The sequence below is a fragment of the Lolium perenne genome, chromosome 7 (genome assembly GCF_019359855.2).
Source record: "Lolium perenne isolate Kyuss_39 chromosome 7, Kyuss_2.0, whole genome shotgun sequence".
Taxonomy (NCBI): Eukaryota; Viridiplantae; Streptophyta; class Magnoliopsida; order Poales; family Poaceae; genus Lolium; species Lolium perenne.
In genome coordinates this window covers 178,087,938-178,108,931 of record NC_067250.2, presented here as the reverse complement: position 1 = coordinate 178,108,931, position 20,994 = coordinate 178,087,938, and the positions used below count along the sequence as shown (strand labels likewise).

At 42.3% G+C, this 20,994-nt stretch overlaps 1 protein-coding gene and 1 pseudogene across 1 annotated transcript; one reads left to right on the top strand and one right to left on the bottom strand.

Moving 5' to 3' along the window:
• The first annotated feature begins 1,031 nt into the window (after positions 1-1,031).
• On the top strand, positions 1,032-3,546 carry LOC127314806 (large ribosomal subunit protein mL54). The gene is made up of 2 exons (XM_051345336.2): positions 1,032-1,187; positions 2,827-3,546. Exon 2 carries the CDS (start codon positions 2,850-2,852, stop codon positions 3,240-3,242), a length of 393 nt encoding a protein of 130 aa, XP_051201296.1. The 5' UTR covers positions 1,032-1,187; positions 2,827-2,849; the 3' UTR covers positions 3,243-3,546.
• Positions 3,547-3,747: 201 nt separating this feature from the next.
• LOC127315710 (uncharacterized) lies at positions 3,748-9,363 on the bottom strand (annotated as a pseudogene).
• Positions 9,364-20,994: the final 11,631 nt, after the last annotated feature.

The window sequence follows — 20,994 nt, the reverse complement described above, 5'->3', positions numbered from 1 at the left end:
TGCAGGATACTCAAACAGCTACATCCACCCAGGTCATAAAGAAACACATCACGTAACAAAGGGAAGGAACCCTGAAAATTCCAAACCGGCACCCAAACTACACATGAAAGAAACAAAGCGGAAATCAAACCACCAAGTATCACAGGTGTCACCAGGATGTGAATTCATAAATAGGCCTCAAAATTATGACAAAATAGATGTTGGTTCCCGGTTAATATAGTAGTTATATGCCAATAGTAAAATTTGGCAATGCGGTATCACATGTAGAAATATCTTAAGATTTGAAAGAGCTCCTTTCTTTAAACTTTGTAACATAATGAGGGATCACAAGTTGCTAGAAATGTGGAGCAATAAGTGGCGATGTTTTTGCACACGGTTAGACATAATGTTCGCAATAGGGTTGTGGCAACCAATTTTGGTACATCATTATCCACAATCAGCATTGGATTACTACTATGACATTAAACTTGACATGGTTGAATTTGGACTATTTTGATACATATATTTGTTGCCATATATATGTTATGCTTATAAGAATATATTTGTTAGTGCTTACTGCTGAAAATACAAAACAAAAGTGCTGCCAAAAATTTATTAGTATGTTGTTAGATGTGGGAGCTATGTTCACCATAAGCATCAAAGAGGTGAGCTAAACCAAAATTCTTCCATTCCATTCCACTTTTTTGTCCAAACCGAATAGAAAACGAAATCATTTTGTTCCTCGCTTTTTCCCGAACTGAATACGGGGTACGAAACCATTCCATGATGTTGGAATGGAACCATTCACTTCCATGCCTCATGGTTCTGGATCCGAACACACCCTAAGAGTAAGAGATGATGCACTATATGTGGCCTTCACTCCCAACATCGACATGGACCAAGTGGGCCCACTTCAAGGGTGAGGTGATTTTCGTATCGCAAGCATAGTACATTCAGAATCGTGGCCCAAAAGTAATTTGCATCTTTCGGCCCAAGAATTTCTCGTATGGGCCTCGGTCCATTTGCATGCATGCGCCGATCCCTTCCTTCGTTGGGCTTTTCTCTTGGGTCCAGCCCGATCGCCCGCCCATAATCAATCCCTAGTCTCCCTGGCGACGGCGACGGAGGCTCGGGCATAGGGTGGCGGCGGCGGCGCGCAGAACGGACGGCGGCAACTCATCTCTCTCCTCATGCGTCTGAACTTACTGGTGAGTCCTCTTCCCTCTCTCTCCCTGGGATCTGCATCGAACGCGGAATGGCAAACTACTGCCGATTAGGAAGGAATAGGCAGCACGGTTGTTCGTGTCTGGCGATGTCCCACTCGAGTACCAGACCCTGTCCTACTGTTCTGATTAGCGTGTGAGCATGGTGATCTTGTCCAATTGTTTGAGCGCATGAAGCCTTGGTCTTTTATCACCTGCGCTACTTCTCTTGGTCTCTCTCGATGGCACACAAGAGATGGCATGGCTCCGTTCATTTCGTCTTGGTTGATGTATCGGTGGCCTGAACGCAAGATTGGCAGCATTTTGTATAACGTGTGTGTGTACATGGTGCTGTAAATTGCCTGAGATATTTTTGTGCTCAAATCTCATGTAGAAATCCACAAGTTCTAGTATGATCTCCACTCTTCAGGATTTCTTCGACACTGGTTCTAGCATCAAGGACAGATGCAGACTGAGTTGATTGTTGCACGTCATGCATTGCCACGATCCCTGTATTTTATGTAGTCCTGCTATTATATTGCATAGTAGTGGAAATGTTGAGGGGATAAAGTAGTAGTAAAACAAACCTTTTAGTACCTTATTATCATGATATTCTAGAAATGCTACTGTTCAGAAGTTAAGTCAGGAAACTGAAAATCCATAGATAAAAAAATAATGTTCATACAGAGGCGCTTATAGGTCAAAAATGTTACGCGCTATGCGACTATGCCCAAGTTGGAATTGGGCATATATGCTCACTCTAGACGCATGGTTTCATTCTTATTTTGAGTCAAATGATCTTGATCTGGAAATCAGTTTACTGTTATCCGAGATTCTGACTGCTACACTTTAAAAGAATTTGTGTATTATTTAACTGCTTTTGCATCAGCGAGAAACTTGTGTTGACTGATGGAGACATTGTTGGTCTACACCTTCCTCATGGTTTTCCTGAACCTGTAGATGAAATTGTTAACCATACCGTGATGCTTGTGGCTGAAATACCATGAACGAACGATTCCAGATTATGAATTATGCATAAATAGCCTAGGAACTAGAGTGCTTGTTTGGTGTTTTTTTTTTGTAGTTCTGATTTTTCGTAGCTTGTTTGGTGCTTCATGCTGGAACTAGAGTGTCGATGTTCTTCAGGATCTTGGTCTCGGCCTTTCCCAATAGAAAGGAATGCGGTTTTAACTGTTATATTACTTTCGCAAAAACCTTACTTCAAATGAAATGACTGGGTTATATCTGATTACCATCGTCTGTAATCATTGTGCAGTTCGTGCATTCAATAGATCAACATAAAAAGTGTCTGATGTCTGATGACTATTATAATTTGCAGTAAGCATCTTGGAAGCAGAGTTATAAGCCTTAAATAACACATGTTGGCTTTGTGAGCTGCATGCAATTCCCTGTATTACAAAACAAATAAAAATCTAGTGGCTTAAACAAGCTGCAGTAACCCCTAAACTCATTTTGTAGTATCAGTTCCATATACTCAACATACCCCTTTTACATGTATATCCACACATGACTTTCCAAACCAAATGCCTTTGTTATTTGCAGGTTCTGAACCTTTTTTTGACAGCATTGGGGTCCCCCCCCCCCCTGATTTTTATCAGCTGACAGATAGTTGTGATGTTTGCAGTAAAAACATCAATCAACCCAGGAATGGCAATGTCTTGGACAAGAGTGTTGAAGAGTGGAGTTATTCCAAGAGACGCTGCGGCTCAATTGGTTGGGGTCAGAAGCTTTGCGGTTTCAGCCAAGGGAAAGAAGGGTGGAAAAGGTGGTGCAGCTGATGCTAAGCCTGTGCTGAGCAAGGAAATGAAGAGCACAACTGTGTTTGGGGCTAACATCCTGAAGGAGGGTTCTGATCCCAAGATCCAACCAGATTCCGAATACCCTGACTGGCTGTGGCACTTGGTGGATAAGCGCCCCGTGCTGAGCGAACTTCGGAGGAAAGACGCCAAGACGCTGCCTTACGAAGACCTGAAGCGTTTCGTCAAGCTGGACAACCGGTCTCGGATCAAGGAGAACAATGCTCTCACTGCTAAGAACTGATCAGGACGGGTCTGTCTCAGGCATGTAGTGGTCCAAGCCTTATCATCATGTCTGTCTTTTTCCTACAAGACTTATTAGCGGACATACTAGTTGTTTTCGGTAATAATGTCATGAACACATGCGAGAGCATGTGGATTCCTGGAGATATCACAACAATTACTGAACTTAGAGAACAGCCTGGATGTTGTATAACGTGGAGCAACATGGGATGCCATGGAGTTGTATTGTCGCCATTCTTAGTGGCCATGCAAACTGATTGACATTTACAGCCAACTAATGTGATTTATGTTATGGTTTGCGATCATCTGTTGTTGTAATCACTGTCAACCTAACTTTGTGTCATGATAAGTCATCACAATTTAAGAAAGAGTTGCTGAAACAATATATCCAGTTGTGCACTGCTCATTTATATGTAACCTCCTGTAGCTATCCTCAGATAAAACCATTCATGAAATGAAATGAAAGACTCTAGCTTGGCGCAACAGGAATGCAGACATGCAGTCTCTCAGTAGGTAGAATGCAAGCACTGTATTTCACTAGCTTGCATTCTCCTGAAAAACATAAATTACACAGCTCATTACATAACCCCTATCCATGTCATGCCAGATATAAATTTCTTGGCAATAGCCTCTAACTTGGTACCGGCTAGGCTCTGCTCCCGATGTGGCTGTCGCCGCAAAATGACGCGTCTTGAACATTCTAGTGATATAACGCAAGAGTCTATTCGCTTCAATAGCTTCACTGTAATATAAATTTTCTTCGCTGAATCTTCTTACATCGGTGATGACTCGGATAATACCAATATGGCTTTGGCACAGGCCACCTGTCATTAAATATTTTAGCCAAAAAACAGACATTTAAGAATTGATTTGAAACTAAATAAACAGGAGACATGTTACAAAGAATATATACCAATAATTAGGCTTCTCTTCGATATTGGCAGCAACGGTCCTACAATAGATCAAAAGAAGGTTTTAACATATAGTAATAATTGATTTTTCTAGTATTTAGCGTTGTACAAAAACCTAAACGGATGTATCCCCCGAAATTGCACTAGACAAGATCAAACTGATTACCGAGGTCTACTTCACCAACACTATGTACGTGAAACCACTGGGGCACTTGCATACCATACAACAAAAATATTGAAGACAAATCTCCCTGCATTGAAACTCTTCAATACTTTCAGAATTATGTGACTTGGTAGGTAAGGAGTTCCTTCCACGTCATAGAAGTTCATGCCAACAAAGCTCCCCTTAAAATAAAAAAGGGGACCTCCAATTCCAGCCTATAGCAAAACAGAGCGACAATTGGTGATTTCCGTCAAGCAAATAAATATAAGAGAAATCAATGCAATTTACCTTGGTTATTTTGCAAGTGGAGATCTTAAGCTCTTTGCATCAAGTTTGCATTGTTCGCCAGTCCCTAACCCCTCTGTGGCCATAAAATTGCCTGATTTGAAGACACGCCCAAGAGTTACTACCTCAGTTTGAGGTGATTCAACTAACATTGCTGCGCAATTATTGCGAAACCTGGCGATGCTGATAACAGAAACATTATAGGAGAAATCGTATTTTTGCAATTTCCCTGGAACACACTTTTTACCTGGAAGGCACACATCAATCTGCAAAGATGAAATGAGACTTAACAAGTGCCTTAATGAACAAGTAAGTAAATAAGGACTAGTACTCTAGTAATACAAACCCGCAAGTTATCAATAATCTTGTTTACATCAGCAGAAGTTCTAAGCAAGCTTGCTGAAGTCAGAATTCTTGTTGTGGATTCATTGCAGTCTATAAATACACCTGTGCAAGCAAAATGTCTCTTCGTGTCTGCAAAGTGTATTTAAATTCTTAACCAGAAATCATATAAATATAAGAAATAGAAGATAACAAGCTAATAATAGTACAATCACCATTGTATGAAGCGAGTGCAACAACACATTCAGACATCTTTGAAGCAACTCTTCTAGCGGGTCCACTCAAGATATCTCTGCCAAATTCCTCTTCAAAATCACCTTCCAAATGCATGCCTCCTCGTTAAATAAACATGATACAACAGTTAAATGGGATGGCAGTGAAGCAATTTCATTAAAAGGAAAATAGTCAGAACAACCAATAGCAGCAACTCACCATCGACATAAGCTGGCAAGGGATAACAATCATACTTTAAGACATCATTTACTACCTTTGTAAAGTCTAGTGGACAAGGTGAAGTATTCATGACAATGAGTAATGATAGGCAAAATAAACATGAGTGCTGTTGCAACAAGGTGAAACAACTCATGACGAAGCAAAAGTCAGGATCAGGAAAACGATAGGCATACCATCAGATGGCCAGGGATCTAGAGCACGCAGATGCTTATGTTCATTGCCAATCAGTTCGAGTGCAGGTTCATCCTCAATGAGTTCTGGTGTTACAAGATGAAGGCATTAATGGCAATGTGTCAGTAATGATCAGAAGTTTAACATTATCTTAACATAAAAGTTACTCTGGCTTGATTCACCTTGTGGCTCAAGAACAGAAGATACACCATGGCTCTTGTTCTTATTCTCACTTTCTCTAATTGAGCTACTTTGATTGGAGTTACCTATAATGAAAAACACTGATGAGTTCTATTCTGGAGTAGTTCCATATATGTAAGAACTGATTATCAGACCATAAACTGACCTTGCATCACTGATGGAAAATGGCGAGGAGTAGCATGTTGGTGGATAATTTAGAAGCATTAAAGAGTGATTGTTCTTAGCTCACCTTCTAGACGGCGCTTCAAAGCACTAGAACAGTTTTGCAAACAATATTTTCGTATTTCCTCCAGACTGCAGAATGCAGTGATCTCATCATAATGTATACATCATTCATATCATTGATTTTTCATGAACAAGTATGATTAAATGATCCAAGTCTAGATAACATACCGTAACCAAACATCATTCAAACATTCAACAATTTTATTTCCTTGCACATATCGAGTCCCTTCCTGATCATGATAGTCATTCATCCCAACAATGTTCCCATCAAAATCAACAAGTGGACCACCACTACCATCCTAGAAAAATAATCAGGTGTGTACATAGGAAATTGTAAATTTCGAAGTATCAAAGGACAGTGCATATAATGATTCAAAAAATACAAAGAGAAATCAAGAGAGCACCATAGTGATTTTGCATGTGGACAACATAAACCCTTTCGTGCCAACTTCACTTGGACTGTCGCTTGGTACACCACGTGTTACCATTAATTTGCCTGACTTGAAACAACGCTTAACAACTAATAATTCAGTATGTGGCTGGCATGGGTGTACTTGATCTCAAACACATGAGCTGGGCTCTCCGTGCACGTTGGTGAAAGTGCATGGAGCCCCCATGTGTGGTTTTGGTAATTAATGACAATCCCTATGGACTAATGTTTGCATTGAGTTATATTTGTAGGTGTTGTCCATAGGCAATTCTTGAACCATATGTTGGCTTCAAGGTTGCAATAAGAAGAAATTGATGAAGGATATCAAGTGTCAAGTATGTCTTGAAGATGAAGATGAAGTGAGCCCTCAAGTTATCTCAAGACATCAACATGATGAAGAATGAAGAAATGATGTGCAAGTTCAAGATGAGCCAACTCGAAGAGATCATATGCTTGAAGCTTGCCATCCATATGGTGTTCATGGATTTGAGAAGATGCGCCGAAGAAGAAGCTCTCCCATGGTGGATTATGGGGGAGCAATCTACAAGACTTCGTCAAGCAAGCACAATCAAGAAAGGCGTTCCATCTAATTGCGGTCAAGACCATCATCATCAAGCTCAAGTGGAATGCGCAAGGTTAAGGTTTGCTCTTGATAGGGTTTCTTTCTCACCGGTCTCATGGTGTAGTTGGAGACCGGTTCTTAGTTTAGTTGCCGTACTATCAAGAGGGCTCTCGAGTGAGTAACTCGATCGTATCATTCGGAGAGAGCTCAAACCTTTGCATCCTTGCATCATCTTTCTTGGTTGTTATTTGGATCTTATCCATGTGATGTTTTAGAGCTTGTGCTTATTCTCATGACAAGCTCTAGTTCTTCGAAAACGGATTTCGCATAGATCACTTGTTGCGTTTTCGAGTTTGGTGATTTTCTCGGTTTCTCATGTTGAGGTGTTGCACCTCTAAAAATAATAGAAAATCACCCCCAGCTAGTTTCCATATTTTCACTTTTTGTTGGGTAGCTCTTGTCGTCCTCTTTCCAACAAAATTGGTTTCGTCTTAATCCGAGTTTCCAAACTCTAGATATTGTCTTTTGAAGTTTGTCTTCAATTTGATTTAAAGGAAAAAGGAAAAGGAGAGGAGGGGCAGCCGCCGGAGGCACGGGCGGTACCACCGGCCTCACCATGGCCGGAGCCTCCGGGCTCGGTACCGCCCGCGGTACCGCTAAGGCGCCGAGTGCCTCAGTGAAGCTCCAGGGCTTTGGGGAGGTCCGGCGGTACCCCGGCCGGTACCATGGCCGGAGGCTCCGGCCTCCCCCTCCCTGCCCGCAGCTCGCCCCCCAGGCCTCCTGGCCAGCTCGACCATGGCCGGTAGTACCGGCCCAACCTGGCCGGTACCTCCGGCCTCCCCCTCCCACGCGCGCAGCTGCCTCCAACGGGCAGAAATGTGGAGCCTCCTTTTATGCCCCCTCTCTCTCTTGTTTTATTAACTCTTGCTCCTTCTTCTTCCTCCTCTCTCTCAAGCTCACCACCATGGTTGTTGACTTTTTGTGAGCTTGATCTCTCTTTCCCCAACCAATGATTCTTGCATCTATTTGAGAGAAAGATTGAGGGGATCTAGATCCATACTTTGACCAAACCAAATCATCTCTTTGTGAGTGAATCTTTGGGATCTAGATCTTGGAGAATTTTGTGTTCTCCTCTTTGTTCTTCCTCTCTTATTCCCCCAATAGCTTTTGTAGCTTTGTTGGAATTTGAGAGAGAAGGATTTGAGCATCTTTGTGGTGTTCTTGCCATTGCATTTGGTGCATCGGTTTGAGTTCTCCACGGTGATTCGTGGAGGTGAAAGCAAGGAAGTTGTTACTCTTGGGTTCTTGGAACCCTAGACGGATTCTAGGCCTTTGTGGCGGTTTGTTGGGAGCCTCCAATTAAGTTGTGGATGTGTGCCCCAATCTTTGTGTAAGGCCCGGTTTCCGCCTCGAAGGAAATCCCTTAGTGGAACCGTGACCTAGGCCTTTGTGGCGAGGGTCACCGGAGATTTAGGTGAGGCGCCTTCGTGGCGTTCGGTGTGTGGTGTGAGTACCGCATCTTGGGGTGAGGCCTTTGTGGCGTTGGTGTGCATCGAGCAACCACACCTCAAGGTGAGCCTCTTGTGGCGTTCGGGAGCACTAAGCAACCGCACCTCTCCACCGGAGATTAGCACTCGCAAGAGTGTGAACTCCGGGATAAATCATCGTCTCCCGCGTGCCTCGGCTATCTCTATACCTGAGCTCTTTACTTATGCACTTTACCTTGTGATAGCCATCGTGCTTGAAGTTATATATATCTTGCTATCACATACTTGCTTGTATTGCTTAGCATAAGTTGTTGGTGCACATAGGTGAACCATTGCTTAGAATAAGTTGTTGATGCACATAGGAGAACAATAGTATATAGGCTTTGGGCTTGACAAAGTAAACGCTAGTTTTATTCCGCATTTGTTAAGCCCATCTCGTAAAAGTTTTAAATCGCCTATTCACCCCCCCCCCCTCTAGGCGACATCCGTGTCCTTTCAGTTGGTCCTGGCTTCAGCGTGTCGATCCTGAAAACCTTGGGCAATGTTCCCCAATAAGGTTAACCGCCACATCAATGCCCTGATCCATGCAACCATTAGTGTCAAGCTGGGAGATGGCACCAGGATTTACTTCTGGACTGATAGGTGGCTTGGTGGTCAGAGTATTTCTAGCCTCGTCAATGCCCGCACTATCGCTGCTAGTGTTCATGAAAACTCTTCGATTAAAGATATCTCTGGCCCCCTTTCGGTCGACGGCATAATGCAGTTTATGCACCTGGTCGAAATTATTGACGTCCAAGAATTTTATGGCACCACACCCCTCCAACGTAGACATACTTCCCTTTACAAGGAAGAAACTACGGAAATCATACCCTCGTGTCTCCGCGTGCTCCATCTCGGTTAATTCTATCCTTTACCGCACTTTACTACTCGTATCTTGTATTGTGTATTGCTTGCTTGCATCTTGTCATATAGGTAAATTCACATAGTTGCATATCTAGATAATTTACCTTCGTGTCAAGTTTAAATTGAAAAAAAAGAATTAAAATTTGATAAAACACCTGTTCGCCGCCCTCCTCTAGGTGTCATACGATACTTTTAGATTACCCTAATTCTCCGCATTTGACTTTGTTAGTTTAAAGTTGAGGGGGTGCTACGTCCCAAACCTCAAACTTGTGAGGGTTATTTAAACTGGTTTTAGAATAGATCTAGGATATATAAGTATAAATATTTTTTTAAAGATTTACAAAATACAAAGGGAGGATAGACACCGTCCTAGGTGCGATCTATACCACGTCCTCGTGCAGCGGCGCGCCGCACCTGGACGCCCAGCCACCGGTGCCTCGGACCACCCCGCCTCCCCTCCATCTTATGGTGCCGCCTGCAACATCGCCGGTGCAAAGCCCGTGTGGTGCGGCAGATATTCCTCGGCCGCGATCTGGAGTACGACACCGGCATCTGTCTGCTCCATCATCGACATCGGTGATGCGGGCTGGCAGGGGCCGGTCTTCGACATACTTTACGGTGGCAGGTGATTGGGTGGTGGCAGGCCGATCTGGACCCAATGGGTTCGAACTAGACGCTCCTTCCCCGCTGCACCTTGATGTCTGCGATGGCGGCACCTGGAGGCTGGGTCAACCATTGAAAGGACACGGATGTCGCCTAGAGGGGGGGTGAATAGGCGGTTTAAAACTTTTACGAGATGGGCTTAACAAATGCGGAATAAAACTAGCGTTTACTTTGTCAAGCCCAAAGCCTATATACTATGGTTCACCTATGTGCACCAACAACTTATGCTAAGCAATACAAGCAACTTATGTGATAGCAAGATATATAACTTCAAGCACGATGGCTATCACAAAGTAGAGTGCATAAGAAAGGAGCTCGGGTATAGAGATAACCGAGGCACGCGGGAGACGACGATGTAGCCCGAAGTTCACACTCTTGCGAGTGCTACTCTCCGTTGGAGCGGTGTGGAGGACAAGTCACTCCAAAAGCACGAGGGCCACCGTATTCTCCTCGAGAATTCCCACCAAGAGGGATGTCCTCGAACCACTATGTAACCTTAGGGAGGTTACCGAACCCGCACAAAGCTTGGGGCTATCTCCACAACTTAATTGGAGGCTCCCAACAAATTGCCACAAAGGCCTTGCCCTTGAAGAATCTCCACAACTTAATTGGAGTCCCCAAGAACACCACTAAGATGCCACAAAGGCCTTGCCCTTGAAGATTCTCCACAACTTAATTGGAGTCCCCAAGAACACCACAAAGATGCCACAAAGGCCTAAAATCCGTCTAGGGTTCCAAGAACCTAAGAGTAACAACTTTCTTGCTTTCACCTCCACGAATCACCGTGGAGAACTCAAACCGATGCACCAAATGCAATGGCAAGAACACCACAAAGATGCTCAAGTCCTTCTCTCTCAAATTCCAACAAAGCTACAAAAGCTATTGGGGGAATAAGAGAGGAAGAACAAAGGAATTCACAAAGAACACCAAGATCAAGATCTAGAGAGTTCCACTCACAAAGAGATGGATTTGATTGGTAGAAATGTAGATCTAGATCTCCTCTCTCTTTTCCCTCAAGAATATGCAAGAATCATGGGAGGAATCAAGAACTAGGGCAAGCTTTGAAGTACAACAATGGAGGGGAGAGAGAGAGAAAGTGAACCAACCAGCCCAAGGAGGAAGAAGGGGGTCTTATATACCCCCTCCCAACGAAATATGACCGTTTGGGACCTCCAAGGCCGGAAAATCCGCCCCCGGGCCGGATTATCTGCCCCCCGAAAAACGCCCCTGGACTGGGCCGGATATTTGGCCGGATATTTGCCCAGTTTTGGTCATTCGGGCCGGATTATCCGCCCCCCCAGAAAACTGCAGAAACACCAAAACTAAAACGGGCATAACTTTAACATCCGGACTCCGATTTTGATGATCTTGGGCTTGTTTTAAAGCTAGGAACAAGCTCTACAAGATCATGCAGGAAACCATCATAGTCCAACAAGGGAGGATAGAAATAAATGATGAAAGGTTTGACCTATCTAAAAAAGACACACCGGTAAAACCTCCAATCTCGAAAATGCAACAAGTTGCCCGTGCAAAAACCATTCTTGATGAACTAGAGCTTGTCATGAGAATAAGAACAAGCTCTAAAACATAACATGGATAAGATCCAAATAAAACCAAGAAAGATGATGAATCTAACTCGAAAACGCAACAAATGATCTATGCGAAATCCGTTTTTGATGAACTAGAGCTTGTCATGAGAATAAGCACAAGCTCTAAAACATCACATGGATAAGGTCCAAATAACAACCAAGAAAGATGATGCAAGGATGCAAAGGTTTGAGCTCTCTCCGAACAATATGATCAAGTTACTCACTCGAGAGCCCTCTTGATAGTACGGCAACTAAACTATAAACCGGTCTCCAACTACACTATGAGACGGTGAGAAAGAAACCCTATCAAGAGCAAACCTTATACTTGCGCATTCCACTTGAGCTCGATGACGACGATCTTGACCTCAACAAGATGGAACGCCTTTCTTGCTTGTACTTGCTTGACGAAGTCTTGTGGATTGCTCCCCCATAATCCACCATGGGAGAGCTTCTTCTTCGGCGCATCTTCACATAACCATGACCACCATGTGGATTGCTCCCCCATAATCCACCATGGGAGAGCTTCTTCTTCGGCGCATCTTCACATATCCATGATCACCATATGGATGGCAAGACTCAAGCAAAGGATCTCTTCGGGATGGCTCATCTTGAACTTGCACTTCATTTCTTCATTCTTCATCATGTTGATGTCTTGAAGTCACTTGAGGGCTCACTTCATCTTCGTCTTCAAGACATACTTGACACTTGATATCCTTCATCAATTTCTTCTTATTGCAACCTAATACAAACATGTTGATGTCTTGAAGTCACTTGAGGGCTCACTTCATCTTCATCTTCAAGACATACTTAACACTTGATATCCTTCATCAAATTTTTCTTATTGCAACCTTGAAGCCAACATATGGTTCAAGAATTGCCTATGGACAACTCCTACAAATATAACTCAATGCAAACATTAGTCCATAGGGATTGTCATTAATTACCAAAACCACACATGGGGGCTCCATGCACTTTCAATATCCCCCATTTTGGTAATTGATGACAATCTCTTTGAGAGGGTTTATATAAGGAATTGAAGTAGCAACCAAGTTGAATATATAGAGCAAACTCCCCCATAATATATGCGTGTGTGAATGATCTTGACTTTCATTGCATATATTGGCATTCAAAGCCTAGTGGAGTTTCCTCTAACTATTCAACTATGCAAAGCAACAAGATGCAATGCAATAAAGGCACATGCTTAAGCACAAAGCAAAGACATAACCAAATTCTCTTAAACCCTCCAAACTTCTCCCCCATTGGCACCAATTGCCGAAATGGGTGAAAAATTTAGAAGGTCAATATAGTGAGAGTTCCTCCATAGCGTGTGCATTTCTCATAATTTGAGTGGAATCAAATGCACGTATCCAATGACGAATATTCGGAAGGAATCACACTATAGATAGGATCAAAGATTGCAAAAAGATAACAAAGTCTAGAAGCTTCAACAAATGAAGCAAGCAACCAAATGAACCACAAAGAAGATACCAAAAGAAAGATAGATATTATGATAAGATCAAGAAGATTGCTCTAAATAATATGAGGAAGCTCCCCAAGGTTTGTGCACAAAACTAGACAATTTGCATTGGAGTATAAAGTGCACAAACATGGAATCATCACTCCCATAATATCATTCAAAAACAAAAGATACCAAGTGAATCAAACTCTAATGATCACCACAAGATAGTGCTTTAAATCAAATGAGGAAGCTCCCCAAGGTACATGCATAAAATAAAATGTTGCATTTGAATACAATATGCATAACATGGAATCCTCACTCCCTCATTACCATTTAAAACACAAACATTTGCAATAGATCATAGATAGAAAAATAAGCTAAACACTTGCAACAAACAAATAGTTGAGCAACAAGTAAGAGGCACCATAATAAAAAGGCTCAACCAAGAGGATATGTGAAAGGCATGATAAAGCATATTATAAGACTATTACAAGGATGAGCAAAAAGCATCATCATAGTCTTCAATGAATTATATTGCTTAGCATGACCAATCAACACGCAATAAATAAATAAGATATTAAAAGGAGATGTATCATATCTTATGTGTATAAGTTTCTCTAAGTGGGCAATATCACAAAGATATTTATACACAGAGAAACATGCACACACAATAGATACGCAAGAAAAATAGTATGATATCCAAGACGAAGTCATGCAATATACCAATAAGAATTTTTGCTTAATAGCATGGCCAAAGGCTCAATTTTATCTTATTGTACATTCATGAACTTCAACCACAAACAACTAAAATACATCACAAATATCAACAAGGGATAGTAGATAGTTGGGATGCATTTGAGAAAGGCAACAAGTATCACAAACGAGGATACCAAAAGAAGTAACTAAATTTGCACTTTCATCTATATTGCACATGTGAGATCCTTGAGGAATTGATATGCAATAAAATTGCTAGATAGGCATCATTGGGATGGATGAATCATGAGCATGATTTAAAATACTTCCCAACAAATGCACTCATCTCAAATTACTCACATTCACAATAAAGAGGTTTCATTAAGACTTTTGCAAAAAGCACAATATTTGCAAATCAAGAGATTCATGCCAAGATGCAACCATAAGGTTGGATACAAGAAAAGTGTGCATGAGAAGATACTTGTTACCAAGATAGCATTGGTGTGCATGTAGTAGATATGTGTTCGTTGACCATCCTAGCTTGCCTCAAGTTACCATTGAGTCACCACTTCTTTCCAAGACTGAGACAAGCATCCAATGCATATCTATTGTACCTAACACAAAGGTAAGTACAAAATGGTCCCCAAACTAATTGGGTCCAAAGTAGTTAGACACACTACAACATATAGGACAAACTCCACAATTCTATGTGCATATAGATATGAAATTGAATTTCATGCACATCTTAGCCAAATTAGGATTTGAAGGAGTTTACCCTATATATTGGATCAATGAAAGTGACACATGCCATAAGATATACATATATTAAATATGCATGCACAATACTTTCAAGAACCAAAGGAAGATACAATTTGGACAAAACACCAAATAAATCAAGAGACAATGGTTGCCCAAATTATATCAAAGAATCAATATCATCACAAGATTGACTCCAAAGACTTATCTCATTATAAGAAGCTAATTAAGCCTAAGCACAAAGGAATGAGATAACCAACTCCCAAGAGAGCAAGGTTCCAACAAATAAACCAAACCCTCAACACTTTTTATGATGGCACAAAGTACCAAAAAGAAAATTTATGTCTCCCAAAACCAAATTTTTGATAAAGATCAAGAGAAGTTTAAACATTATAACAAATATAGGAGAGCTCCCCCAAGATTAGTGCATTATCTAGGATTTAGAATATGTATACAAAATGCACACAACTGGGATCATCACACTACCTATATCTACTAAAAAATGCTAAGAAAGTTTGAATAGAAAAATTAGATCCATAAGAAGCAAGGAAGACACATGGGAGTCAAAGCACAACAAATTCATGGCAATAAATAAGGCAATTTAAACACAAGAGCCAATGTAGATATAATCAATAAATATCTACCTCATAATTGATTACCAATTGTCCTAGGACAAGAGGTATTAGGAAATATTTCCCGGTGGTAGTTTGTAAGTATACATAAGATCATATTTACAATGAACAAAGCATATGGTAAAAGATAAGAGTTAACCATCATGCAAAGAAAGTTTCTTGATAGCTTCATTTAGTCATACCAACATGCAAAGCAATTAATAGTATGACTTGAAGCACATGGTTTTCCAAAAATGTATTGAGGGACACGTTGTGAAAAACCATGCCAAGAAAAACTTTCACAAATAAGATCTACAAAGATATTAGCAATGAAGCCATTTAAGCAAATTGGAGCTTGTTTGAGCAAACATGCCACATAGGCGAGAGATAAATTACGGTATCAATTCTATGTGACACAACCTCAAATGTTCACATTTTCTAGGCTTGTAATATGCACAAAGCTTATTATTCCCCCATAATGTGATAAGAAATATATTTTTACAAGAGGCAAATAAGATACAAGTAGAGATATTAATGGACATTAGAATTTGAATTTCTCATGAAGATGACATACCACATAGAGACTAGATAATCTCGCAATATCAATTCTAAGTGATATTCCTCATGTACACACATTGTTTAGGATCATGAAATTCCCAAAGGAATATCACTCCCCCAAAATGGGATTGTCCATTAATCGCTCATAAGAGCCATATAAGATTCAACAAGATGCAAAGTGGCTCCAACACAAACACAAATACATGGTGTGCAACCCAACATGCATAGACTTGATTTCTCAAGAAAAGCAAGTAGGAAGCACAACATATACAAACACATGTTAGGAACAAAAACTAACACATGAAAAGGGGCGAGTAACTTTCAATATAAATGAGTTGAGCACATGTTACCGCAAGGAGGAACATTGATCATATGATAGAAGCAAGATAACCAAGACTTGGCTTGAGATAATATAAATGATGAAGATCCCTTAATTCTTCATGATGTAGCCAAGTCTCCAATGCCCTCCAACAAGCACCTATTGATCAAGTTTTGAATTGTTGGTCCCCAACTAAGTTGGGTCCTAAGAGGTTAGAGCATCCCCACTCGTTGGCGCTCCCCACGCCCAAATCCGGCGAAATTTTCGTCCGGATTGGAGGAAGATTTGGCGTGGGGAGCGCCGAAGTTCCAGCCGTCCCCCGGCAGGAAACCCCCAACCTCGACCATTTGACATATTTCAAACAAATTTAACATAAAATTTAACAAGTTCGGCGACCAAAAGTACGAAAATTGCTGAAACAAATTCGGCGATAATCAGTACAATGTTTAACAAGTGCTGAAACAAATGAAGCACACAATTTCACAATTTTTCAAACAAATTAAGACAGACTAGTTGGCGTCGGCGTTGGCGTTGCCTCGGAGCCTCCATATGTGCTCCACCAGATCATCTTGCGACGGTGATGCATTGTAGAGTCTCGAATCTCCTGGCGCATAGCAAAGAAGGCGGCCCATGATGGAGGCACCTGGTGATTAGGCTGTGCAAGAGGACCCTCTCTCTCATATGGTGCTTCTTGCTCAGCCAGAGGAACCGGATGCTTTCGCTCATTTTCAATAATCATATTGTGTAGGCACACACAGCAGTTCATGGCCGGCGAGGCAAATGGACGAACACCTGACGGGCGTGGTCGAGGCAACCCGAACCGCGAGCGACGAGGAGCCGGCCAAAGTCGGAGAACAGGCCGGCGGAAGAGCAGCCAGATAGGCCGTCGTCGAAAGGCGGCGGAATCTGGGCAGGTGGGGAAGGAGGGGCGGCGGAATATGGGCAACAAGCCGGCGGGGTGGTGCCGGCGGCGAGAGAGATACGAGGGGTGGGGGAGATTTTGAGCGACGTGGCGGTGGGGTTCGTGCGTCGAGTCACCGACAGATCGGGCCCTTCCCCGCTTTTCACTCGTCCGGAGTCCCCGAGCGCGCCCCGGGGGGCCGGGGATGGCGTGGGCTCGCCGGATGGATGAAGGGCCAAATCCGGACGAAAACGAGGAACCGGGGGCGCGACTGGGCCGAATTTCGCCGTCCGGATGGAAAAAACGTCGCTCGGGGGCCTCGTCGGGGGGACGAGTGGAGATGCTCTTAGTCAGAATAGGCTTGGCAACCCAAATGGTTCTTTTCTTGACACCACTTTGAGCACCAACATATTTGGCAAACACATTGCCACCCTCATCCTTACGAAGAGAATAAACATCATCAATGGTGATAGAGTTGGATGAGGTACCAATAGTGCAAAAGGAGGAGATGTGGCCCTTCTCACGGCATATGTAGCAAGTTCTTTTCTTCTCCTTCTTCTCACTAGATTTCTCCACAATGGGAGCATTGGCTTGATTCTTCTTGGGAAGTGGCATTTCTTCAACTTGAGGTTGAATATGAGTTTGAGCTTGAGGCTGCTTCCCTTTTTGCTTCTTCTTCAAAGGGCAAGATCTAACATGATGCCCTTCAATTTTGCACTTGAAGCAAACAATCTTGGCCGGGTCTTTGACTTGTACTTGGCCCTTCTTCTTATTGTTGTTCTTGGACTTGATCTTGTTGTGGGAGTTGAATCCAAGTCCACTCTTGTCATTGGGGGATTGTTGCACACTCAACATCTTGTCAAGTTTGCATTTCCCTTCATGACTCTTTACCAAGTCGTTCTTCAAAGAAGAGACTTGAGCCTTGAGCTCTTTGATTTCCTCTACATGGTTAGTAACAACACAAGTACTAGAGGAAGTAGAACCTTCATTGTTAGAGCAACAAGGCAAGGAAGATAATTCATCACAAGATTTAGCAATACTATGAGTGGATGAATTACTAGGACTAGCACATGGCAATATAGCATTTTGGGTAGTAGTGCTAGTATCCACATGGGGCTCACAAGGTGTTGCCTTTGATATGATAGCCTCATGAGCTAACTTTAGCCTATCATGGGAGGCTAGAAGATCCTCATGGGAGCTAGAAAGCTTTCCATGATTTTCTTCCAATTTCCCATAATTGCTAGTTAGCAATTCAAGTTGAGCCCTTAGCTCAACATTCTCCTTCAAGATAGATGCTTCACAAGAAGTAGAGTTAGTAGCACAAGCATCATTATTAATAGAAATGGGAGAAGGCAAGTTGTCATGCTCTTTTAGATAAGAAGCTTTAAGTTGCTCATGCGACTCGGTGAGTTTGGTGAGCGCACTCTCAACAGCCCTTGAGCCCTTTTTGAGTTGCTCAGAATCCTCAAGGAGTTTAGCATTAACAAACACAAGCTTATCATTTTTAAGCTTTAGTTCATTTGCCACCTCAAGAGCTCTATCATGGTTTTCCTTTTCTCTAGACAATTCTAGAGCAAAGGTTTCCTCAAGAGCTTCCTTGGTGGTTTGTTCTTCTTCAAGTTCATCCTTTAGAGATGCCACATCATTGGCATACTCTCGTTCAAGAGCACCCATTTTATCAATGGTGTTCTCATGCATCCAAATAAGTTTTTGGCTCTCAATAGCGGTAGTCAAGATTTCAAAGAAGTGAGAGCTAGCAATTTTATCTTTGCAAAGAACCTTGAATACACTCTTACCCTTATCGCGTAGAGAGACAACCCAATCATCTTCTTCATATTCCTCCTCATCCTTATCACCACGAGAAATATTAGGTTCCATGGTAGGAGGTAACGTGGAACCCTTGGCCATAAGGCATATATGAAAACCGTGAGATAAAGATGAGGAGTTACTTGAGGCTCCTTTCAAGATCTTGTCTTGACCAATAGAATCTTTGGTTTCCTCTACATTGTTAGCCACACAACAACTAGAGGAAATAGAAGCATTTTTATCATGGCCACAAGACAAATCAAGCATATCATCATGAGATTTATTCAAGCAACTTACACATGATATGCAAGGACTATCAACACAAGCATGTAAATCATTTCTAGAGATAGATGTGTTTAAGTCCGAAGATGAAGCATTGCAATGAGATAGAGATGAAGAATCATCAATAGTAAGCTCAATATCAACATTGCAATTTTCATCACCACTCACCATATCATTACCTTGTGTCTTGACACACTTTGGTGAAGTGGATGAAGATGAGAACTCATCACGGCCGGAAGTGGAAGCAATGCAATCATCCTTAATAATATTGGACACATCATATTTATCTTGAACTTTTGTCCATAACTCATGAGCGCTCCAAAAAGGCAAGTATGGAAAAAGACCTACATCTCGCAAAGCATTCATAAGAACATAAGAAGCTTGAGAATTGAGATACAAATTTTTCTCATCCTCTAAAGATAGATTTTGTGAATCCATAGGAGGAGAAAAACCTATATCTACAATTTTCTCCATATAAGGGTCAATGTCCCGAAAATGACTAAGCATGCAAATTTTCCAAACATCATACCATCTAATATAAGAGTGTTATCGTGCACTAATCCTCTAGCCGACATCTTTACTCTCAAGGCGGTGAAGCCTAAGAATGAGAGACTTTGCTCTGATACCAATTGAAAGGACACGGATGTCGCCTAGAGGGGGGGTGAATAGGCGGTTTAAAACTTTTACGAGATGGGCTTAACAAATGCAGAATAAAACTAGCGTTCACTTTGTCAAGCCCAAAGCCTATATACTATGGTTCACCTATGTGCACCAACAACTTATGCTAAGCAATACAAGCAACTTATGTGATAGCAAGATATATAACTTCAAGCACGATGGCTATCACAAAGTAGAGTGCATAAGAAAGGAGCTCGGGTATAGAGATAACCGAGGCACGCGGGAGACGACGATGTAGCCCGAAGTTCACACTCTTGCGAGTGCTACTCTCCGTTGGAGCGGTGTGGAGGACAAGTCACTCCAAAAGCACGAGGGCCACCGTATTCTCCTCGAGAATTCCCACCAAGAGGGATGTCCTCGAACCACTATGTAACCTTAGGGAGGTTACCGAACCCGCACAAAGCTTGGGGCTATCTCCACAACTTAATTGGAGGCTCCCAACAAATTGCCACAAAGGCCTTGCCCTTGAAGAATCTCCACAACTTAATTGGAGTCCCCAAGAACACCACTAAGATGCCACAAAGGCCTTGCCCTTGAAGATTCTCCACAACTTAATTGGAGTCCCCAATAACACCACAAAGATGCCACAAAGGCCTAAAATCCGTCTAGGGTTCCAAGAACCCAAGAGTAACAACTTTCTTGCTTTCACCTCCACGAATCACCGTGGAGAACTCAAACCGATGCACCAAATGCAATGGCAAGAACACCACAAAGATGCTCAAGTCCTTCTCTCTCAAATTCCAACAAAGCTACAAAAGTTATTGGGGGAATAAGAGAGGAAGAACAAAGGAATTCACAAAGAACACCAAGATCAAGATCTAGAGAGTTCCACTCACAAAGAGATGGATTTGATTGGTAGAAATGTAGATCTAGATCTCCTCTCTCTTTTCCCTCAAGAATATGCAAGAATCATGGGAGGAATCAAGAACTAGGGCAAGCTTTGAAGTACAACAATGGAGGGGAGAGAGAGAAAGTGAACCAACCAGCCCAAGGAGGAAGAAGGGGGTAACGAAATATGACCGTTTGGGACCTCCCAGGCCGGAAAATCCGCCCCCGGGCCGGATTATCCGCCCCCCGAAAAACGCCCCTGGACTGGGCCGGATATTTGGCCGGATATTTGCCCAGTTTTGGTCATTCGGGCCGGATTATCCGCCCCCCAGAAAACTGCAGAAACACCAAAACTAAAACGGGTATAACTTTAGCATCCGGACTCCGATTTTGATGATCTTGGGCTTGTTTTGAAGCTAGGAACAAGCTCTACAAGATCATGCAGGAAACCATCATAGTCCAACAAGGGAGGATAGA

Coding starts and splice junctions, on each gene's coding strand:
- LOC127314806 (XM_051345336.2), top strand. CDS start 2,850: ATGGCAATGTCTTGGACAAGAGTGTTGAAGAGTGGAGTTATTCCAAGA.